The sequence below is a fragment of the Carassius auratus genome, chromosome 23 (genome assembly GCF_003368295.1).
Source record: "Carassius auratus strain Wakin chromosome 23, ASM336829v1, whole genome shotgun sequence".
Lineage (NCBI taxonomy): Eukaryota > Metazoa > Chordata > Actinopteri > Cypriniformes > Cyprinidae > Carassius > Carassius auratus.
The window spans coordinates 5,190,640-5,209,934 of NC_039265.1; the positions used below are offsets into that span (position 1 = coordinate 5,190,640).

Here is a 19,295-nt window from a genome sequence, read left to right on the forward strand (position 1 = left end):
CGTGTACAGCCGACAAAATTATGAAAACGATCCCCATTCACATAGATCCACGAAAACAACTAAAAACCATGTATTTGAATGCCAGGCCAGTTGTTGGCAGTGTCAATTGTAAAATACACGAAGCATCTGGCACATAACTATACACTGAACACATAATTTGTATGTGTCACAGCTTTCACAAATACGATTTTTCGTAGTTCACACAGAGATGATAACGGTATTGTTTTCGAAAAAGTGCATGTCGAAATTTTCCAACATTTTGTGTTTTCAGTCGACCAAAATGTTGTGTAAACGAATGGACTAAACGCATAAAGTTTAAGTCAGGTTTTAAGATTAAAACTGTGTCATGTAAATGCACTTTAATCTATTTTTACGCTCCTCATCCAGTTTCTTTCGAGACATGTTGCCTGTGCAGTTTTAACAATGCTAAGTTACCAAAAACACTGTAATACTGATTAACTAAAGTTATATAGTCCCTTTGTCTAACTGCACACATTGAAATTTAATTTCTAGAACTATTTAACAAGCAGCAGATCATTTTTTTTTTTTTTTTCAGCAGTTTAACAATTCAGAGGGCTAAATCTGCACTGATCTGAATGTTCATATTTATCATCATCACTTCACTTAGTTGCGTGCCCCTCCTCCTCGTTTTGCATATTAAAGCCATATCCTTCACAATAGCTTGATTCCTGCTGCATAATTTTGGGGGTTGCTATGGGAACCATTCCACTGGACAGCTCATAAAGGTGCTTCTATGGAGAGAGAGAGAGCACTCTGATCTCTGTATTCATTTTTATAATTGGTCTTTCAACAGTGAAGGTGAGACGAGGAGGAACGGAAAGTCAGCACACTCCACCCCCTGTTCCTCTCTAAGCCCCCCGGCACATACCATAAATCACACTCTACAATCAATAATTCACACATGCTCAAGGAGGGGGAGGAGGTCAAAGAGACAATTAGAGACAGATTCAGATAAAGGGAGGAGCATGTGCTGAGACAATGGTGACTAGGGAATCTCCCTTACATTTTTTTTCATTTTTGGGAGTACGTATTCTAGCATAACCACTCAAAACTCTGTCTCCCAATATCTCTATTCTGAAGAACTTTCTACACTTTTAAAACCCATCTGAGGCATTTCCTCTTCAAACAGGAAGTTTGGGTGGGGCATATCAAAGCCTGTAGGGTTTTGTTCTCTTCAGCCATTGAACATCGGTACATTGAAATTGTAAACTGATGTCTGAACAGTTACTACATTTCACAAGGAACAAACTTGGCTATAAAATATGAAGTCTGCATTTTAATCTGTATGAGGACATGAACCAATAAACGGCTCTGAGAGTCACTTCAGCAGCATTTTACAATTTAATGGAAACACACAGAAACTCAAAGGTCTTTTCTATCACAAGCCAAAATAAAAACTTGTATTTACTTGAAGAAATTATGAAATATTCCTTTTATACAGTAGAAAGTAACTCTCAATATTATTGATAAATTGTATTACAACTATTACAACATTATTTACGGAATCGCACAATATCAACATTTTTAAATGGTAAACCTGAACCGTGCAACAATTTGTTTAGCGGAAATAAAATAAACTGCTACAGTTCCACTGGATCACATTTTTAAAGATTAAATCATTTTTAATGCATGTTTCACGCACGATCATAAAACACAGATTAAACATTTCAAAGGGTACTATTATGTTAAAACTGTTATGCATACAAAATTATATGAATTCAATAAATAGTTGTTTGACCAATAAAACTTAAAGGGCACCTATTATGCAAAACTCACTTTTGCATGTTGTTTGGACATAAATGTGTGTTGGCAGCATGTGTATACAACCACGCTATGGTATTTTTTAATCCCCATGAATCATAAGTAGTGTCTCACAGCTAACCAATCACAGAAGCTGTAAAATGTGACATCACAATTTACCAGCCCCACCCACGACTGTTGACTGACACTGCTGTAATCTAACTGAGCGTGGACCGCACACAATCTGCCATGTTTATCTTCATGCTAGAGCGTTTAAAAGCACCATTCAAGTAAGAACTGTTTTCTTATTACAGCTACATAAGTTATTCAGTTCAGAAGCAGTGAGTGCCTTTCTGCTTTTATTCTATTGCTTGAGGCATATTAATAGCATAGACAGCAGTATGGGTATATTATGCTGCTTTCATTTAATACACAGATTTAATATAAACATGCAATTTCTTTCCTAGATGTTTACCTTCACAAACATAACCAACTGCGTTTTTATTACTTATGCATGTTTCTGACATAAACTTGTGTGTGCGAAAGAGAACTTAGTTTAGTACTCACATGCCTTTTGCAGTCGATTTCTATACGTGTGCTTCAGATGTGTGCATTCAGACAAACGTAAATCAGACGTTAAAATTATATAGCTTTAAAATGCATTATTTGGGCACGATAGACATGATAATCAAAACCAAACAGATGTTTTTTTAGCAGTTACAAGCTCTAAATATAGCTGTGTTCTGGAAAAGGGATGGGAAGCAGCAGTTTATTTGCATATAAAGAGACATGCAATAAAACAGTGTGTTTGTATTTTCATGCAAAATAGGCACTTTCAAAATGATGTAATAAATGATATGTGGGGTATAACCCTCACAGACACATTCTGGCTACACCTGAGACTTATATTACATATTGTAAAAAGAGGCATAATAGGTTTACAAAAGAATTAAGAAGTAAAACAAAGAATATTTTAAATAGAAAAAAATTTCTTTTTGGGGTTCTTTAAAGTCATATCACTGATAGTCATGATTGACAGATTAAACTTGTTTTTGTGGCTAACACTGTTAAGCTAATTGCCTGACTAGTATTTGCTAGACACAAACACATCTAGCACAATGTATTGTCCGAAATTGTGAAATAGTTGTAACTTTCCCTCAAGAGCTCGTTTTCTCTGTCTCCTTCACTTCTGTAGAGTATCATATGATCAGTCACCTTTCCCCTCAGAGCTATTGATCAGCATCTGGGTGAATGACTGGCCTGCTGTTGCACTCAATACAGGGGCTTCAGTATTTCAGAGCGCGGTCAATATTCATACTCAAGGCATCAATTGACCCTATTCAGGAACATCTTGTTGTGGACTCAGCACACAGGTGGTCTAAATCCGTTGTCACGGCTGAGTAATGGTCCAAAAAACCAAATGCACAACTTAGCTAAGCGTGCTAGCTTAGCCACAATGCTTTATTCACAAAGCAGTCAAAGTTAACCTGAGTCATCTATTCTAAATAAATGCTTTGTATCGCTGATATCAGCAGCTGCACATGTGACTGGCCTTTCGTTTATACTTCAGTGTTTTATTCTAGGTGCATTTATTCCATTTAGCCCACTCTTGTCCTGAAGATGCTGTTTGTTGGCATTATAATCAATGTCAATGTTCTCCCAGACAGCACTCTTGTTTGTCAACTGGCCAATGTTCACAGTCAGAGGCTTGACACAATCAGTTTGCCACAGTCTGATGGGACTTCAGGAATGAGAGAGAGAAACAGAGCACTTCTTCTCCAGCTTAAGGTGCTGCACAAAACATTTCATCTGTAACTCAACACTGAAGCTCACCATGGGTGATCAGGATGCCAGTAAATGTAAATGGAGGTTCGAGGGCATCAGCTGGTTGTTTGCTCGCTGGTGGGATGTTGATAAAGCAGTGATTCATATGCACTGACACAGTGTTGACTGTACATGAATAAGCACAGATATGGAAATTAAAATCCATCATTGAGAATTTCTGGGAAATGAGAAAAACATAACATCTAACTCTTCCAAAATTTCCATTTGCTTCCACTTCCATTCAGTTATATATGAACTATTATGTGATTCAATGTTTCAACTCAGTACCTACAAACTTAAGGATGTTCCCTTAAGCCAAAAGTTTTCTTCAGTTTTGACACGAATGCTTGCCGTATGTGTACAAATAAAATCATAGCCTTTCGAAATCCACTATTTGAACAGGCACTCGACACATGCACACTGGAAACATCTAGACATATACTTCTTTGTCTAGTGTCTGCGCTTTATCTGTTGAGAATTTATCAACATAAAATGTTTTCATATTTGTTTAAACTAGCGTCTCCAGTACTTAGTTGCTGTTGTCGTTCCGTCTCTTCAGTTTCAACTGCGAAACAATGACACAGACCTGTGTTTCCATTTTGTGGACCAACTTATGTAAAAGGTAAAATCATTTTAAAAAATCAGGCTGCGTAAATACTGCATGTGTGTACTATGCTAATGACGCAATTCATGTCATATACACTGTAAGCATATCCTAGAGCATTCCTGGGGTTTTAGCAGGCAGTTCTCATGTAGGAGATTCAATAGGTTCAATTCAGTTCAATGGCTGAACATCACTGTATTTATGTATAAATATTGTTCATTTCAGTCAACAGATCTAATAACCAGTCTAAGGTCACGTTCTATTTTAAGGTCCAGTTCCCACAAATAACTATCTACTAACTATGGCTTTTGCATCAGTAAACTCCTAATTACTGCTTATGAATAGTTAATAAGGCAGTTGTTAAGTTTAGGTATTGGGCATGTAGAATATGTTCATGCAGAATGCAGGCCTTCCTGAGTGAAGCAGAAGCATTAGGTGGGAATGTGCTTGTGTGTGTGTGCGTGTGTGTGTGATCTTGTTTTTGTGAAATATCAGGACACAACTCTGTATAATGACATGGGTATGACACAGGTATTACAAGGAGAGGGTGACTAATGAGGACATAACCCATGTCCCCATTTGTCAAAACGCTTATAAACCTTACAGAATTAGTTTTTTTGAGAAAGTAAAAATGCACAAAGTTTCCTGTGAGGGTTAGGGTTAGGTGTAGGGTTGGTGAAGGGCGATAGAATATACAGTTTCTACAGTATAAAAACCATTACGCCTATGGGATGTCCCCACTTTTCTGATTGATTCCACTGACTTTTCTTTTCTGATTCATTCAACTAATTAACCTTAATAACAGCCTGAGTGCATTAATGAAAAGTTGTTAATGCAGAGTACACAGACTGTTTGTGAGTGAAAGAGAAAAGAAGTGGTGGCGTCCTTTGTTTTATAAATATTCATCTGCTTGTCTGGCTGGGGGATGCACATTGGGTGTTGGGCTGAATCATATGCAAATCAGCTGATAAACAGCGCCGCACATCCCTGTCTTCATTTGTCTGGGAGATAGAGGCTGCCGCCAGGTCTCGTAAAACCGTCGGGTGTTTCTGTCTCCCATAGCTGTCATGAAATAGCCAACAGGGGCAAATTAACCTTTACAGGAGGGCAAAAGGTTCCATCAACATAACCAGTGAACCCCTGTAGCCTCCTAATGACACCTCGTGAGCAAATTAAACCACAAATTACCCAGTCCTAACGTTTTTCCTGCCCTCCCGTGAGGGTCTTTGACTTTGCGGAGTCAACTGGTGCATGTTTCTGTGACTTCTTCTTTCCACTGGGAGTGCTGTTTGTTTAGATAATCTGGCTCTCAGTGGGGAGCTAAGAGTAAAAACACATGACATGTCAACTTTACTTCTGCATGCTGACTGGACCTCTATTAAGCATGTGTGTAGATTTCAGTGTGGGTTCAATATGAGTTAAGCTCATGTGACAGAATCAGTGACATGCTGTCGATTACCTCAGAAAATCATTTCATCTCGTCTGTCAGTTTGTAAAACCAAGCAAATAGCATTTACAGCAATGCACTTGTATAGTAAAGCTATAAGGCAAGGCTCCTGACTAGATACACATTGTTTTAACAGAATAACCATAAGCAGGTTTAAGAACTAAGAAATTGTTCCATTTTCTAAACAAGAAAAATTCTAGAACCAAGTGATATTCCGATGGAACACCGTACTGAAATACTTACATGTAAATATTAAATACTTCTAAATATTTTGTGCACTATTTCCAAGGGGCGACACAACACACAACACCGATGGTGAAACCCACATGACTCCTAAGAGCATGACATATCAGGCCAACGAGACAGTTTGTTTTTATATGTGTCCCAATTCAGAGGCTGCATCTTTCAAAGGCTTCAAAATCCAAAGACCAAATGTAAAACAAACGTGCATCAAAGACTTTCCCATTTCAAAGGCTCCTTCAAACCGGGTCTTGAAATGCGTCCTTTGATTCCCAGGCCATGCAGGAATCAGGATACAACTTATGGAGCCTTTTCAGCAAAGACAATCCCAAACTCATTGTGCAGCAGTTACGACAGGATTTTATTGTTAGCAAAATGTAATATTTCAGTTTCAAATGGGCTACTGACTTTCAAAGTACTCAAATATAAAAAAAAGTACATTATTATGTACATAAATGTACAGTGGTTGATCTGGACACGACTTAAAACATTATATGTGCTGATCTGTGCAAAGTTATAGTCTTTCAACTTCTATCATGACCATGTAAACAAGTAAAATATACAACTGTTGCATGATAAATGCAAGCCAGTGTTGGGAAAAGCTACTTTTAAAATTAATTTTGCGTTACTCCATAAAAACAAGTGACTTACGGCATTATGTTACTTTTCGTAATCTGGGCTGGGCTTGCTTTTTTTTCTTTCTTCTTTATTAACAACAACAATATATATAATTGTATTTATTTTTTGGCAGCTGTAAAAGTCCTTTCAATGAAATGAATAAGCTTCAGGCTGAAGTAACTTGTGTTACATATTTGAAAAAGTGATGCTTCTAGTAAATTGAAAAAATAATGTGTTACTTTAAAAAGTAATCTGATTACATAACTTGCGTTACTAATAATGCATTTCCCCCAGCACTGATGCATGCTTATCAAAAAGAAACTCAAAATAGAAAGATACATCTAAAAACAATTACTATGAAAATACAATACAGTTATCAGATGTTACCTACCTATAATAGTGCCACCACTAAAGATAATTTGGAAGAACATAAGGGTTAACAACAAAAGTCTATGTTTGTGGTTTAAACCCCTCCATAATGCCATACCCCATAGACAACAAGTGTAAGTTTATCAATGTAAACAGTGTTTGGACAAATAATGCCATCAATGTAAGTTTTTTTAATCTATATGTAAAGGGATCACAGACATTCAGGCCTGGATTTGACGTGTGTGTGTGTGTGTGTGTGTGTTTACGAGTCAGAAGTCAGAGAGTATCCTCCTCCTGACCTCATTACCGTATCTCTCCACAAGCCTCTCTGACATATAGAGGTCAAAGCCACAGCCATTTATTACCCACAGTCCATCAGTCACTCTCTCTATTCAGGGGTTGTCAAACACACACCAGTATGTGTGTCTTTTTTCTCTAGTCAACACACCACAAGTGCAACCCTCTTCCTCCTTTTGTGTCCAACAGAAGAAAGTGACTCACACTGGTTTAGAACAAGAGTTTCATTCTTTGGTGGTAAGTCAAAGATCAAAGTAAAAAAAAAAAATCAAGCAGCTTGTTAACAAAAAACAAATCATTTTTAAATGCCTTTGCCTGGTTACAGATTAAATTCCTCCCAGGTTAACCGTGAATCCCTGCAACATCTCAGAATTACAGTAAACTTTCCAAACACACAGTGATTTCCATGTCTATGTGGAGAATGTCTGTAGGAAAATGCCAGATGAACTCACCACCAGGGAGACTTTAAACCAGCTGCTGACAGTTTCATGTGCTTTTAAACAAACTCCTCGTCTATTACTGCTAGAGCAGAGATATGGAGGAGGAGGAACCAAACCAGATGTTCCTCAACAGCTACAGAGGGTCAAGTTCAAGACGGTTTCCATGTGTGTGTCTACCTGTGTTTCCCATGCTCCTCTCCTTGTCTTATCCGGCAGAAACAGGTGTGTACAGCTCTCACGAATGACACTGGATCAACAGCATCATCTCCAGTGTGTGGAATTGAGAAATAATGAGCCATTCAACACAAAGTAAGCCTGGACATGCAAACTATTCTGCCGTGATGCTAGGACATTGCTTGGTGGCTGCTAAGGTTTTCTGCATAGTTTATTGGCCTCTCGAGTATAATATTTTGGTTAGGGATGCACCAATATTAAAGGACAGAAATGAAAAAGAAAAGGAAGTAGCGACAGCTCTTCCTTGACTATCCATAGACTATCGCAAAACTGATTCAATGATTGAAAGTCTAGCACGCATCATCAGAGAGGAGAATGTTGCTTCAATAAAGACTGAGCTTCCACTTTTATACAAAATTACATGGGCAAAAAATGAATAAAATATAATAAATAAAAATAAATCAATTGTAATAGTAATTTAAAAAAAAAAGTATACATCGATAAATTGTCCACAATAAGATTAGTATCATTCATTTACAAAATATATTAAAATTGTTCAAACTTTGACACTTTTTCTTTATTTTCTGTAATTAAATTTCAAATAAAACACTAAAAATTAGAAAGTCAGTCACTTTAAATCCCACAAATTAATTTAATAAGCTTAAAAAAAAATTATTTCTATTAATTTTGAGATTTGATAAATATCGCATTTAAATGATTGTGGTTTTAAAGGTTAACTTTAAGCTGGAAAATTAGGTGGCATCAATTCATTATTATAATATCGATTTTAATTAAAAAAGCTCTAATATTGTCCAATAGCCAATATAGCACCAACACCAACATGTCTCCAGAATAAAACTCATGTGCTTCCTCCAGTGAAAATCTATGACATTTTTCATCTGTTTTATAATCTTGTGAAAATTATCTGACCACTTGAAAGTAATATCACCAATCTCCTCAACAAGCCACGGCGAGGAACGAATTAGTTTAGTTTAAGGGTTTCTTCAAATCTCTAAGTATGAGTACTACGTTTGTCTCAAGCACTACTAATAAATACTAGCATCAATCCACCAGCCATCCAATAAATTATCAATATTTCCAGTCAGCTTAAGAGAGTTTTGTGACATCTTTCCACTGAGAACAGCACGCATGAGAACAGCAGTAACTGCAGACTCGTTGGGCAAACTCTATGACATCAAGATAATAAGATCTCATAGCAAGACAGAGAGCAGGACTTCATCAAAGCGCAGGAATGTTTCCCTGAGGTGCCTGAAATGAAAGGAAGACGGACCCTGTCTAGCTCAGGGAGGGCCGGAGGTCTGACAGGAGCCGACGTGCAAACATGCATGTGGGCCGAAGTGTGTTACACCTCTGTCTTTAGAGGGCAGCAGGTGTCAGCGTGTTTTAATGCCCCTGTCAGAGAGGATTGTGGGAGGAATGGACAGCATTACACAAGCACTGTCACAGGTACCAGAAATAAAAGACGCGGCTACGGTGTCAAATTTGAATAACGTGCAATCAGTCTCCAGCAGCTGTTTAGCGGTGTGGGCGTTCAACGCATGTTTACATTGCCGTGGGATCAGTTCAGTTGTTGAGACTGGGATTGGTGGATGGGGGGGGGGGGGCTGACTGAAACAATGCAAAAAGCAGCTGCAAGACTTTCCACATGGAAATGAGGACACCAGCAACCCACTGCCAATATAACATTTCACTGACAAACAACTTCTACGAACACTTAAGCTAGGATGGAGTATCCGATGAACCAAAGCAAGCTGCAATAAAGATTAAGTGACAATTACAGTATAATAGCTTCTTGGAGAGACGAACATCTCTCTCTTTGACAGGAACATGGGTAGATCTAACTAATGACTCCTGCCAACTCTATCCAGAGTGTAAACAGATCAATTTAATGCCATGCTGTGGGGTCTACAGGGTCCTCGCTATGCACTTTTACATACTAAACTAGTGTTTAATAAGCATGCAAACAGTGTCAGCACAGTCAGATATTTATGGAAACTTCATTATGAAGGTCTTCTTTATGTTTTTCAGCTGTTATGAGCTGTTATGAGTTCCGGGCTGCAAAGGTCTGTATGCTTTGGAGGTTTTTTAATAGTATACTAATTATCTATGAAACTGTAGAAGTGGCAGATCTTTTCTTCAGTATAATGATGACCATATGAGTGAAACAGACGATCATACACTTGTTTTAATCCGTTGATTGGAATGTCAGCCTGCAGTCGATTGTAAGGACGTTTACGTGGAATAGATGAATGGAGAAATCCAACATAGGTCGTTTCACTAAAAGTTTTTATAGTTTGACTAAAAAGTATGAGGTCAAAAAAAAAAATGTAAGCATTCATTAGACCTATAAGATGCATATTGAAAATAAATTGGGTGAATTTTCTTTTCATGCCGACTTAAGTAGTAGTGCAAATATTCTGATGTCACAAAATGACATCATGACCCAAATCGTAAACAAATGGTTTTAGACAATTTAACTAGCAACACACCAGAAAAACAAAATGGCAAAATTAATTCATTTTTAATGTGGAAAATATGGTTTTATTGGCAATACTTTGGGCTAATTTTCTTGTCTTATTGTGGTGACAAGTCAACAAATGGTCAGATTTTAAATGTGAAAATGTTCTATATTAATATAATATTTATTACAACACTTTTGACACTGTGTTGTCACTGTCGTGAGAAACAGAAAACCTGATTAAAGAAAAACAACACAAAGTTGTTTTTAGCCCTGTATTCTGTTCTATCTCAGTGAAAAATCAGTGTAACAGTATGAGAAATGTTCATCTGTGTTGACTTAAGCAGTCCAAAAGCAAAAGCATTAAACTGCCCGTGAGAGTCTTTTCCAGCTCTGGGTTGTTTTATGGAGGGGCCAACCACTTAAACACATGTTCGACCTTAACTCAGATCAAGATAAAAGAGTTCAGGCACACACAATGTTTAAACAATGTACTCATGCATGTATCCAGCAACATAAACAAAAAGCAACAAACCAAAAGGCAACATATTAGGCTATAAATCAACCAGCTCACATATGTTGAGCAGTCATATTGGTCGGTGTGAAATGCACATTTATCAGAAAACAAACTCACCAACTGAAACGTGCACAGAAATATAAGGGTGCACCGTCCGCTGCAGCAGCCCATTGTGTTAAAGCTTGATAACGAGATCCTGAATATATGAGACTATCAGCAGAAAGTCCTCAACAAACACAGAGAAGCGCGTCAGTCTCTGTCCGACACAACACAAAGCGGCTCCGCTCCCATTGTTTCCAGCGGCGCTCAGTGAAACAAACGCAGATCACTACTGTCGCGCGAGGAGTGTGTGACACTCGGGTGTGAGTGAAGTGAAGTGCGAAGAAAGAGGGAGAGGAAGAAGAACGAGGGGGAGACGGGGTAAGGGGCGGGGGTCGCAGGCAGAGGGGGTGTATGTAAATCACAGTGGCTTGGTTTCACACACACGGACACAGGCTGTGTGAATAAACCACGGTGTGTGTGTGCTTGTGTGTGTGTGTGTGTGTGTGTGTGTGTGTGTGTGTGTGTGTGTGCTGATTCGAACCCAAGAAAAAAGCTGAAAAAATACCCAAGAACCACAGCATTCATGAAAATAACAACTTAAACCAAGCTAGGGCTGATGGTCTGGTTTATTCTGGGCTCACAGTCTGGCCAGTCAGCTGGTTCTTTTTTTGGCCAACAAACGGAAAGTGCCCAGACCCCTCTAAATCCAGCAAGCTGGGAGAGCACCTCAGACTAGCAAACAAGCACAGAAACCATATCTACAGACAACATCCCTAATGAGAAAGAGAAAAAAAAAAAACTAAACCAACCTAAAACCTAAACCAGCCAAAACCAGTTTTATCTGGTTTGAGATGGTCTTCTTTATTAAGATCGGCTGTGATTGTCTTGATCAGCCCTGTAGACCACATAAAACTAGCCAACAAGCATAGAGTCATATCTAGAAACTGCATCCCTGCTGAGGGGGGAAAAACCTAAACCAGCCTACAGTTGTTTGCTGGTTTTATCTGGTTTGAGATGGTCTTCTTTATTAAGATCAACCGTGATTGTCGTGATCAGCCCTGGAGACCACATAAAACCAGTAAACAAGCATAGAATTAATATATAGAAACCATATCCCTGATGAGGGGGAAATAACATAAACCAGCCTAAAATGGTGTGCTGGTTTTATCTGGTTTAAGGTGGTTTTCTAAGCTAAGAAGATGAAAGTGCACCAAACCCCTCTGAAACACTTATATATCTAGAGAACACATCCCTGCTATTTAAAACAAACAAACATGTAAACCAGCATCAGGTAGTGTGCTGGTCTGAAATGGTTTATGATGGGCTCCCAGGTTAAAAAAATGGTTTAAGATGGTCTTCTTTGTTAAGAAGCTGAAGTCCCCAAAACCCCATCTAAAACCAGCCTTCGTGATCAGCCATAAAAGCATATGTATTATAACAAGCATAGAAGTCATATCTAGAGCCCACAGCCCTGCTATAAAAACAAACAAAAAGGTAAACCAGCCCAAGATGGTATGCTGGTCTCAGATGGTTTCCCAGGCAATTCAGATAAAAAAGATGAGTAAAGTCAAGTGGTCCCCCTTGACATTAGGCTTAAGCAGGGGGTTACAGAACATGTTTTGATTATTATGAGAAGATATATTTTATGTGATCTTTATTATTTTTTTATTGTTTATTCATTCATCTGACAGTGATAGTGACTGGCAGGCTCCCACAGTTTGCATCAACAAGGACTGCAGTAACTACAGTATTTATTACACTGATATTTTTTTTGTATCGTGTGCGGAGTTATAAATGGCATTGGTTGAGATATTTCATCATCACGAATGTTGGACAGCAAATGCAGTCTGTATCTACAGTTATTATAGTTATTATGAGGTGTGCACTCTAGGATGTTCGCCTCGTTGAAGTCTATTGTCAAGTCCAAGGCGCCATCTGCTGGTCGCAAATCACAACTATATCCTAACTTGTCACTTTTGACAATTTGTCACAAGCACAGTTATCATTTTTCACCACAGTAACTTGTTAGCATAATATTTTCCTCACTATTTTTACTGTAATATACTGTTGTTGTTTTTTTGGTTGACACTTAAATCTACTGTATGATAATGAGTTACAATGCAAATAAATGAAGCAATGCAGTCAGTGCAGAGCCTAATGAAGGATTTATTCTTTGCTGATTTGACTGGTCAAATTTCCTGTTGCAGTTATATACATACAAAGGATGACTATAGAGCAATATACACAATAACAAGCATAACTCTTTTATCAATACATAACTATTGTAAATGTTCAGTCTTTTCAGAGAGACACTGCATTGACTTACTGATAAGTTCAACTGCCTAAAGCTATATTGCTCTTTCACCCTTCATATTCAGACCCATATTTATTGACATGATAAACAAGGGCTTCCATTGCCAAACCTCTGTTAATAACACCCACATTAATGCTGAAGTTAAAGTTGATAATATCACTTGTTCTTTGCTAACCCTTGTCTTCTATCCATGACAGCTGTGGCTCATGTGCTGATCCATTATAGAAAAGCGGTTCCTCCCCCGTGCTGCTCTGCTCTTTCCTCTCTGAACATGAAGAAGAGTGATGAATCTTTTACAGTTTAAGCATGCATTGCCATGGAACACTTCACTTCTCATTACATCACTTCTGCTTCCTCTCTTAAAAGCTTCCCTCCTCCCTGTCACACACACACACACACACACACACACATGCTCAAACACAAACCGCTATAAATAGTTTTTGGTGATATTTTTAGATGAGAGAACTGCAAGTACTGTTTTTTTGAAGAACATTATTCTTTTGCAAAAATGTAATTTGTATGAAGATTTGTTAGTAATTCTGGTTTGCAAAATTTTATGAGACATTTGTGCACTTTGTTTGTTTGCTATCATCTTTTATTTCAGTTTTATAAGTTTAATGTTTTTATTGAAAACATTATTCTCTTGTACATGTTACATTTAAATGTTCAAGATTGTTAAAGAATATAAATAATGACTTGCAAAATGTAATAAGACATCTGTACACTATTATTTGTTTGTTTTAAATTGTTTTAATATGTTTTCACTGAAGAATATTCTTTGGTAAATATATGATTTAAAGAAATTCAAAATGTTTTGCAAAATTAGATGAGATATTTGTACACTTTATTTGTTTATTTTAAATGCCTGTTTCTTTGTTTGTTAAGATGTTGTTTTTATTTAGTTAATAACATTTTTGCTTTGTTTTAGTTTCTTACAAATTCCTTTGTAAATATTTGATTTTAATGTACAACGATTATCTTTTAATATTAACCATTGCTTGCAAAAGTTGGGGAGCCATTTGTGCTTTATTCATTTATTTATTAGTTTGTTTGTAATCACTATTATTGATGTTTATTTATAAGTTTATTTGTTGTTCTTTTTCAGTTTGTTTTCTTTAACGAACATTACTCTTTTAATATTAATTTGGTAACACTTTACTTAAAGTTTTTATGCATAATGCAGTACAAATGTTTTCATAATGTACAATATAATGCATTTATTCTTTTCATAAATAATTGTAACCTAAATTAAAATGCATTATAATATTATAGGTTTGTTTTTCATGTGTTTAAATGCATTACTATACCTTTTTTAAAGGTGTAACAACGAATATAGAGAATGGGCAACTATAATGTATTATAACTGTAGTTACAATTATTCATGAGATCATATTTAATGCATAATTAATGCATTAAAACATTATATTGCATTATATATAAAGGCTTTAGGTAAAGTGATACCATTCATTTTAATGTAATAATGTAAAACAAATATTTACAATGACTTGCAAATTTGATAAGGAATTCATTCATTCGTTCATTTATTTTTATATATTTATATTTTAAAGTTTTGGTGAAGTCCGACAGTCATAAAAGATCTGTGATACATTATACAGTGATAATGTCTGTTTTACTGGATGTTGCCCAAATACTGTATAAATCACCACTGTATTTACTAAATTTACTAAAATTAATATAAAAAAGTTTTTTTTATTAATTTAACTAAAAAGAGAATCCAAAGATAATAAAATAAGATCATAAAGAAATACAAATAAAATAAATAATACATATTTTAGAGCTATTTAGGCAACACTTTACATTAGAGTTACCATGTTATTTACACTAAATTCAATATATCACAATAGCGATAACAATTTGTAGTTATAAGCTGCTTCATAAAGTAAGCACGTTGTTCATTAGTCTTACCCACTTACGTGTACTGATTAATGCTGTAATTACATTGGAGCATGAACACTTATGTAAAGTGTGGCATGCAGCTATTATTTGATTAAAACTATTGATTTCTACAGTGCACATTACAAGAAAGGGTTGTATTCCGGTGGAGGCAATACAGTATAAAACAACTTTATTAATCCCAGAGGTGCCATGTAGTTTCAGGCATAGCACAAGCAGACACTGAGACATGCAAGTGAAGAACTAAAATCCATATGGTAAGAGTAAGAGAGATAATTGATAAGAAATGAAATTATTTCCTATGAAATATACAGTGTTAAAGAGATATAGAATACTTAATACAATGTGAACTATGCAATAATGTAAAGAGGAATAACAACCAGAGCCAGAATAAGGTATGAGATATATATGTGCAGTGTTCAGTGTCCTATCTGAGCTCTCAAACTGTGTATTATTAGTGGGGTCAATGTTTTTTGAAGCAAGTCTTTTTGCAGGTTCACCAGTAGGTGGCGACTCTGAACGAATCATTTAATAGTTTGTTCAACCCGATTGATTAAGAAATACACATACTGTACATTATTGTTTCTCCTCTATGCCCCACCTTCGGAAACGCCTTGTTTTTTACAAGGTTCATCAGTCTGAAAAGTGAAGTGTGCTCTGATTGGTCAGCTATCCAGTGCGTTGTGATTGGCCGAATACCTCAAGCGTGTGACAGAAATGTTACGCCCCTAAATATATTATGATCCCCTGTCCTATGCAAATCTTCCCACATCATGACGTAGAGATGTGGGGGCGTGTTAGAACGAAGCGTTTTAGGGGGGCGTGGACGAGTCTCAACTTTGATAAAGAATATCTCTTTGGATTTGAGACTTTAGTCTTTGCAACTTTACAGATCTTTTTTATGCACCAAGAGCTTGTAACACTCTAAAGAGAAAGGAAAAATTGAAATCGCATCATATGACCCCTTTAACAGGTAATATTTCAATCTAAAATCGAAGTCCCTCAAAAGTAACTTCTAGTTTATTAAACTGTTGTATAAAATCGTCCTTATGACTCCAGTTATTTCTTAGAAAAGCCCAAGTCATCAATGCTTAGAACATGAAGTTATAAGTAGACTATTAAAATTAATTTTTAATCTAAACTAAGGAGACCGGGCCATGATCTTGATGTAAAGGCTATAAATGTCACAGTGCAAACCATTTAGAAATGAATTAAACGTGGGTTTTTACAAAATATCAAACATTTGATAGCTTTTTCTTTCTTTTTTCTTTCTTTTTTAGCCCACAGATATTGTTAATAGCCTAATGAATGCTATGATAGCCTATTATAAACGTGTGACCACTCGACATTTATGAAACATTCCGAAGTGTGCAGTTCAATCTTTAGGTTAAATTATTAGTCAACTTTTGTCTGAATGGTTGTTTATTTGCTTATTTAATATTTTTATAGGCTATAACTTGAGAAAAAAAAGTAATACTGCGATTCATGTTTAAATTATTTAAAGATTTAAGTTTTGTTTTGAACTAGGTATTAGAAACCAACATCACAGAACCATGTAAAACACATTTGTGTAATTAGACTTTCAACGCCAAACCATTTTGTGACAACTAGCCCCGCACCACCCAATATCTAACAGCAATAAATGTAAATCTTAAATCTTTCAGAAATGTTCCAATGCACGGCCCAATCGCGTTAATGATGAATAGCATCGTTTTCCCATTGGGTGGCGCTGATCGGGCTCGCGCAGACGGAGGGATGAGTCTCATCACATGGTCCTTACATGGCTAGAGAAAGCCTCTGCGCTCTCGAAACTCGATCAGAGTAGGCGTCGGTGCGCGCGCTCCGCAGCAGATGAACTGAGAGCACGAGACCAGCCGTGATGCCCAGCCTGAGCCTGCAGCGGTGTGCGCCGGAGGAGAGCTGACGAGCCGCGGTTTGTCACACTACAAGTCTTCTGACGGAGGATGGCAGGGATGCTGCGCGCCGCATCTCTCTCTCCGGCTCTGTGAGACAGCGCACGGTAAGCGCGCTTCATCCTCCCTCACTGACCATGCCAGCAAATGTTCAACTTTGAGCTGTTCTGTCTGGCATTCGGAGGCGTTTACGTGCTCGGCTCGGTGGGTTGTTGAACAGAACTTTATGAGACTCTTAGTAGCTGTGTCACTTATATAACTATGGTTCTGTATAGCCTAAATATGCAGTGTGGTTTCAGACTCTAGACGTCTGGCAGACAATAGTAGCCCGAGTCAGTCTAAAACACGGTTAGGGCTGCGCTGAGATCTTTTTCAGAAGACTGGAGATCATTCTGAGCTCATACTGATGTTCTTATTGATTCGGGATTTTCTTGAGAGGAGAGGTGTAGAGAAAGAAACAGTGCAGAGAGTCAATTAATAAGGGGGAGATGGTTTAAAGTGAGAACCATGGTACAAGCAGTTTGTTTTTAGGACTATCAAGCCATTTCTGGTGCAAGTAGCCTATCAATACCATCATTTGTGATATGCTGCATGGTGCTTCCATGTGTTTGGGATGGAAACCCTGTTATTTAGACATAACACCATGGTTTTATGTTCATTTACCATGGTATTTTGAATATGTGCCATTTGCTACCCTCTCTTACAAAAAGTACTGTGGCAGTACCGTGGTACAGTGATTGTAATACTTGGAAATATTTATACTTATTTCATTATAAATAATAGTATCCACAGTACATCCGAGAATACACAAAAACCATTGTATTTTTTTGCAAGTTATGTATTTTTGGATACATCTTCTCATATCTTGATATGTACAGTAATAACAGTACTAATAATATGTAATAATATCTGATGGCATTACTGCACCAAAGTACTGTTTGTGTAGGGGATATTATTTAATGTGGTTAATATTAATCCAGTGTGTCATTTATTTCTTTGCACCTGTGATTAAAAAAAGCACCTTTCATCATGTCTGCAGTTTGGGAGTGAATGTGTTAAGTTATTCCTCCTGGCCCAGCAGGATAGACTTTATTAAAGCTAGAAAGTGACTTGTAGCGAGTGCTTATGCCCCCCAGTGCATGCTGACCGAGAAACTGTGCGAGTCGGTCCGATACAGTGAATATGGATGAATGAAATCCTCTTACACTGCAGCTCAGACTCACTGTGTGTGTGTGTGTGTGTGTGTGTGTGTGAGAGAGATATGCTGTGTATGGAGGGCTTAGTGACTGATGAACTGGCGTTTGCACCTTTTTGTGTTCATCTGTGTTGAGTCTAATGTCATCAGCAGAATAAAAATGTACATTTGATAATTAAGTTGCAGGATTATGCTTGTCTAAAGCTTTAGAACAGAAATCACCCATTCACATCTGATTTTGGTATTATATTCACCATCATTCGTCCACCCTGATAGGTCTCAAAACTCAAAAACTCACAACTGTTTTCCTGTTGAACACAAAGAATTATTATCAAAATATCAAAGCTGCCAATCATCACTGATGTTCAAGTTCAGCTGCATGATATTTTTGATGTATAAAATAATGATTTGTTGTAAAATAATTATAATAAAATATATTTACTATTGCTGTCAAACGATTAATCGCGTTTAATCATCCAAATTAAAAGTTTTTGTGTTCGCATAATATGTTTTCTCTCTATATTTATTATGTATATATAAATACACACACATACAGTATATATATTTAAAAATATTAACATTTATGTCTATATTTATATTCATATAATTTATATAATAAATAAATAAACACACACATATATATATATATATATATATATATATATATATATATATATATATGTGTGTGTTTATTTATTTATTATATAAATTATATGAATATAAATATTAATCGTTTGACAGCAATAGTAAATATATAATAATCATAATTATTATTATTATTTACTAGAAAATCATAATTTGTTTTATAAATCTAAATTATTATTATAATAATTAGCACGTTAGGTCATTAGGTCATGTTATGTACTCTCAAATCAAATATTAGATACTAGTATTCAAAAACAGTTAGTTATTACACATATGGCATTACGTAGACTAGGATTGCCTACAAAAAAAAATAAAAAAAAAAATATATATATATATATATATATATATATATATATATATATATATATGCACATATATGCAATAAAGCCCACATGCAAACTGCAAAAACGACTGCAAAAATGGCATGACCTTTTAGAGTCCACTGTTTTGTTGCTTGACTCTTATATATTAAACATTCCACATCCTTACAGACTAGCTACAG

General features: G+C 36.4%; 2 protein-coding genes across 3 annotated transcripts in view; one reads left to right on the forward strand and one right to left on the reverse strand.

Moving 5' to 3' along the window:
• Positions 1–11,160, reverse strand: part of nkain4 (sodium/potassium transporting ATPase interacting 4) — a 59,935-nt gene extending 48,775 nt beyond the window's left edge. Inside the window, exon 1 of one of the 2 annotated variants that reach the window (XM_026199369.1) lies at positions 10,888–11,160. In XM_026199369.1, coding sequence (XP_026055154.1) covers positions 10,888–10,941 — 54 coding nt within the window. In that variant the 5' untranslated portion in view covers positions 10,942–11,160. The remainder of the gene's footprint in view (positions 1–10,887) is intronic. The other variant, XM_026199368.1, reaches the window with a different exon arrangement.
• Positions 11,161–16,799: 5,639 nt separating this feature from the next.
• Positions 16,800–19,295, forward strand: part of LOC113041073 (uncharacterized) — a 43,173-nt gene continuing 40,677 nt past the window's right edge. The window contains exon 1 of the mRNA XM_026199370.1: positions 16,800–17,060. The gene's annotated coding sequence lies outside the window, so the exon portion shown is untranslated. The remainder of the gene's footprint in view (positions 17,061–19,295) is intronic.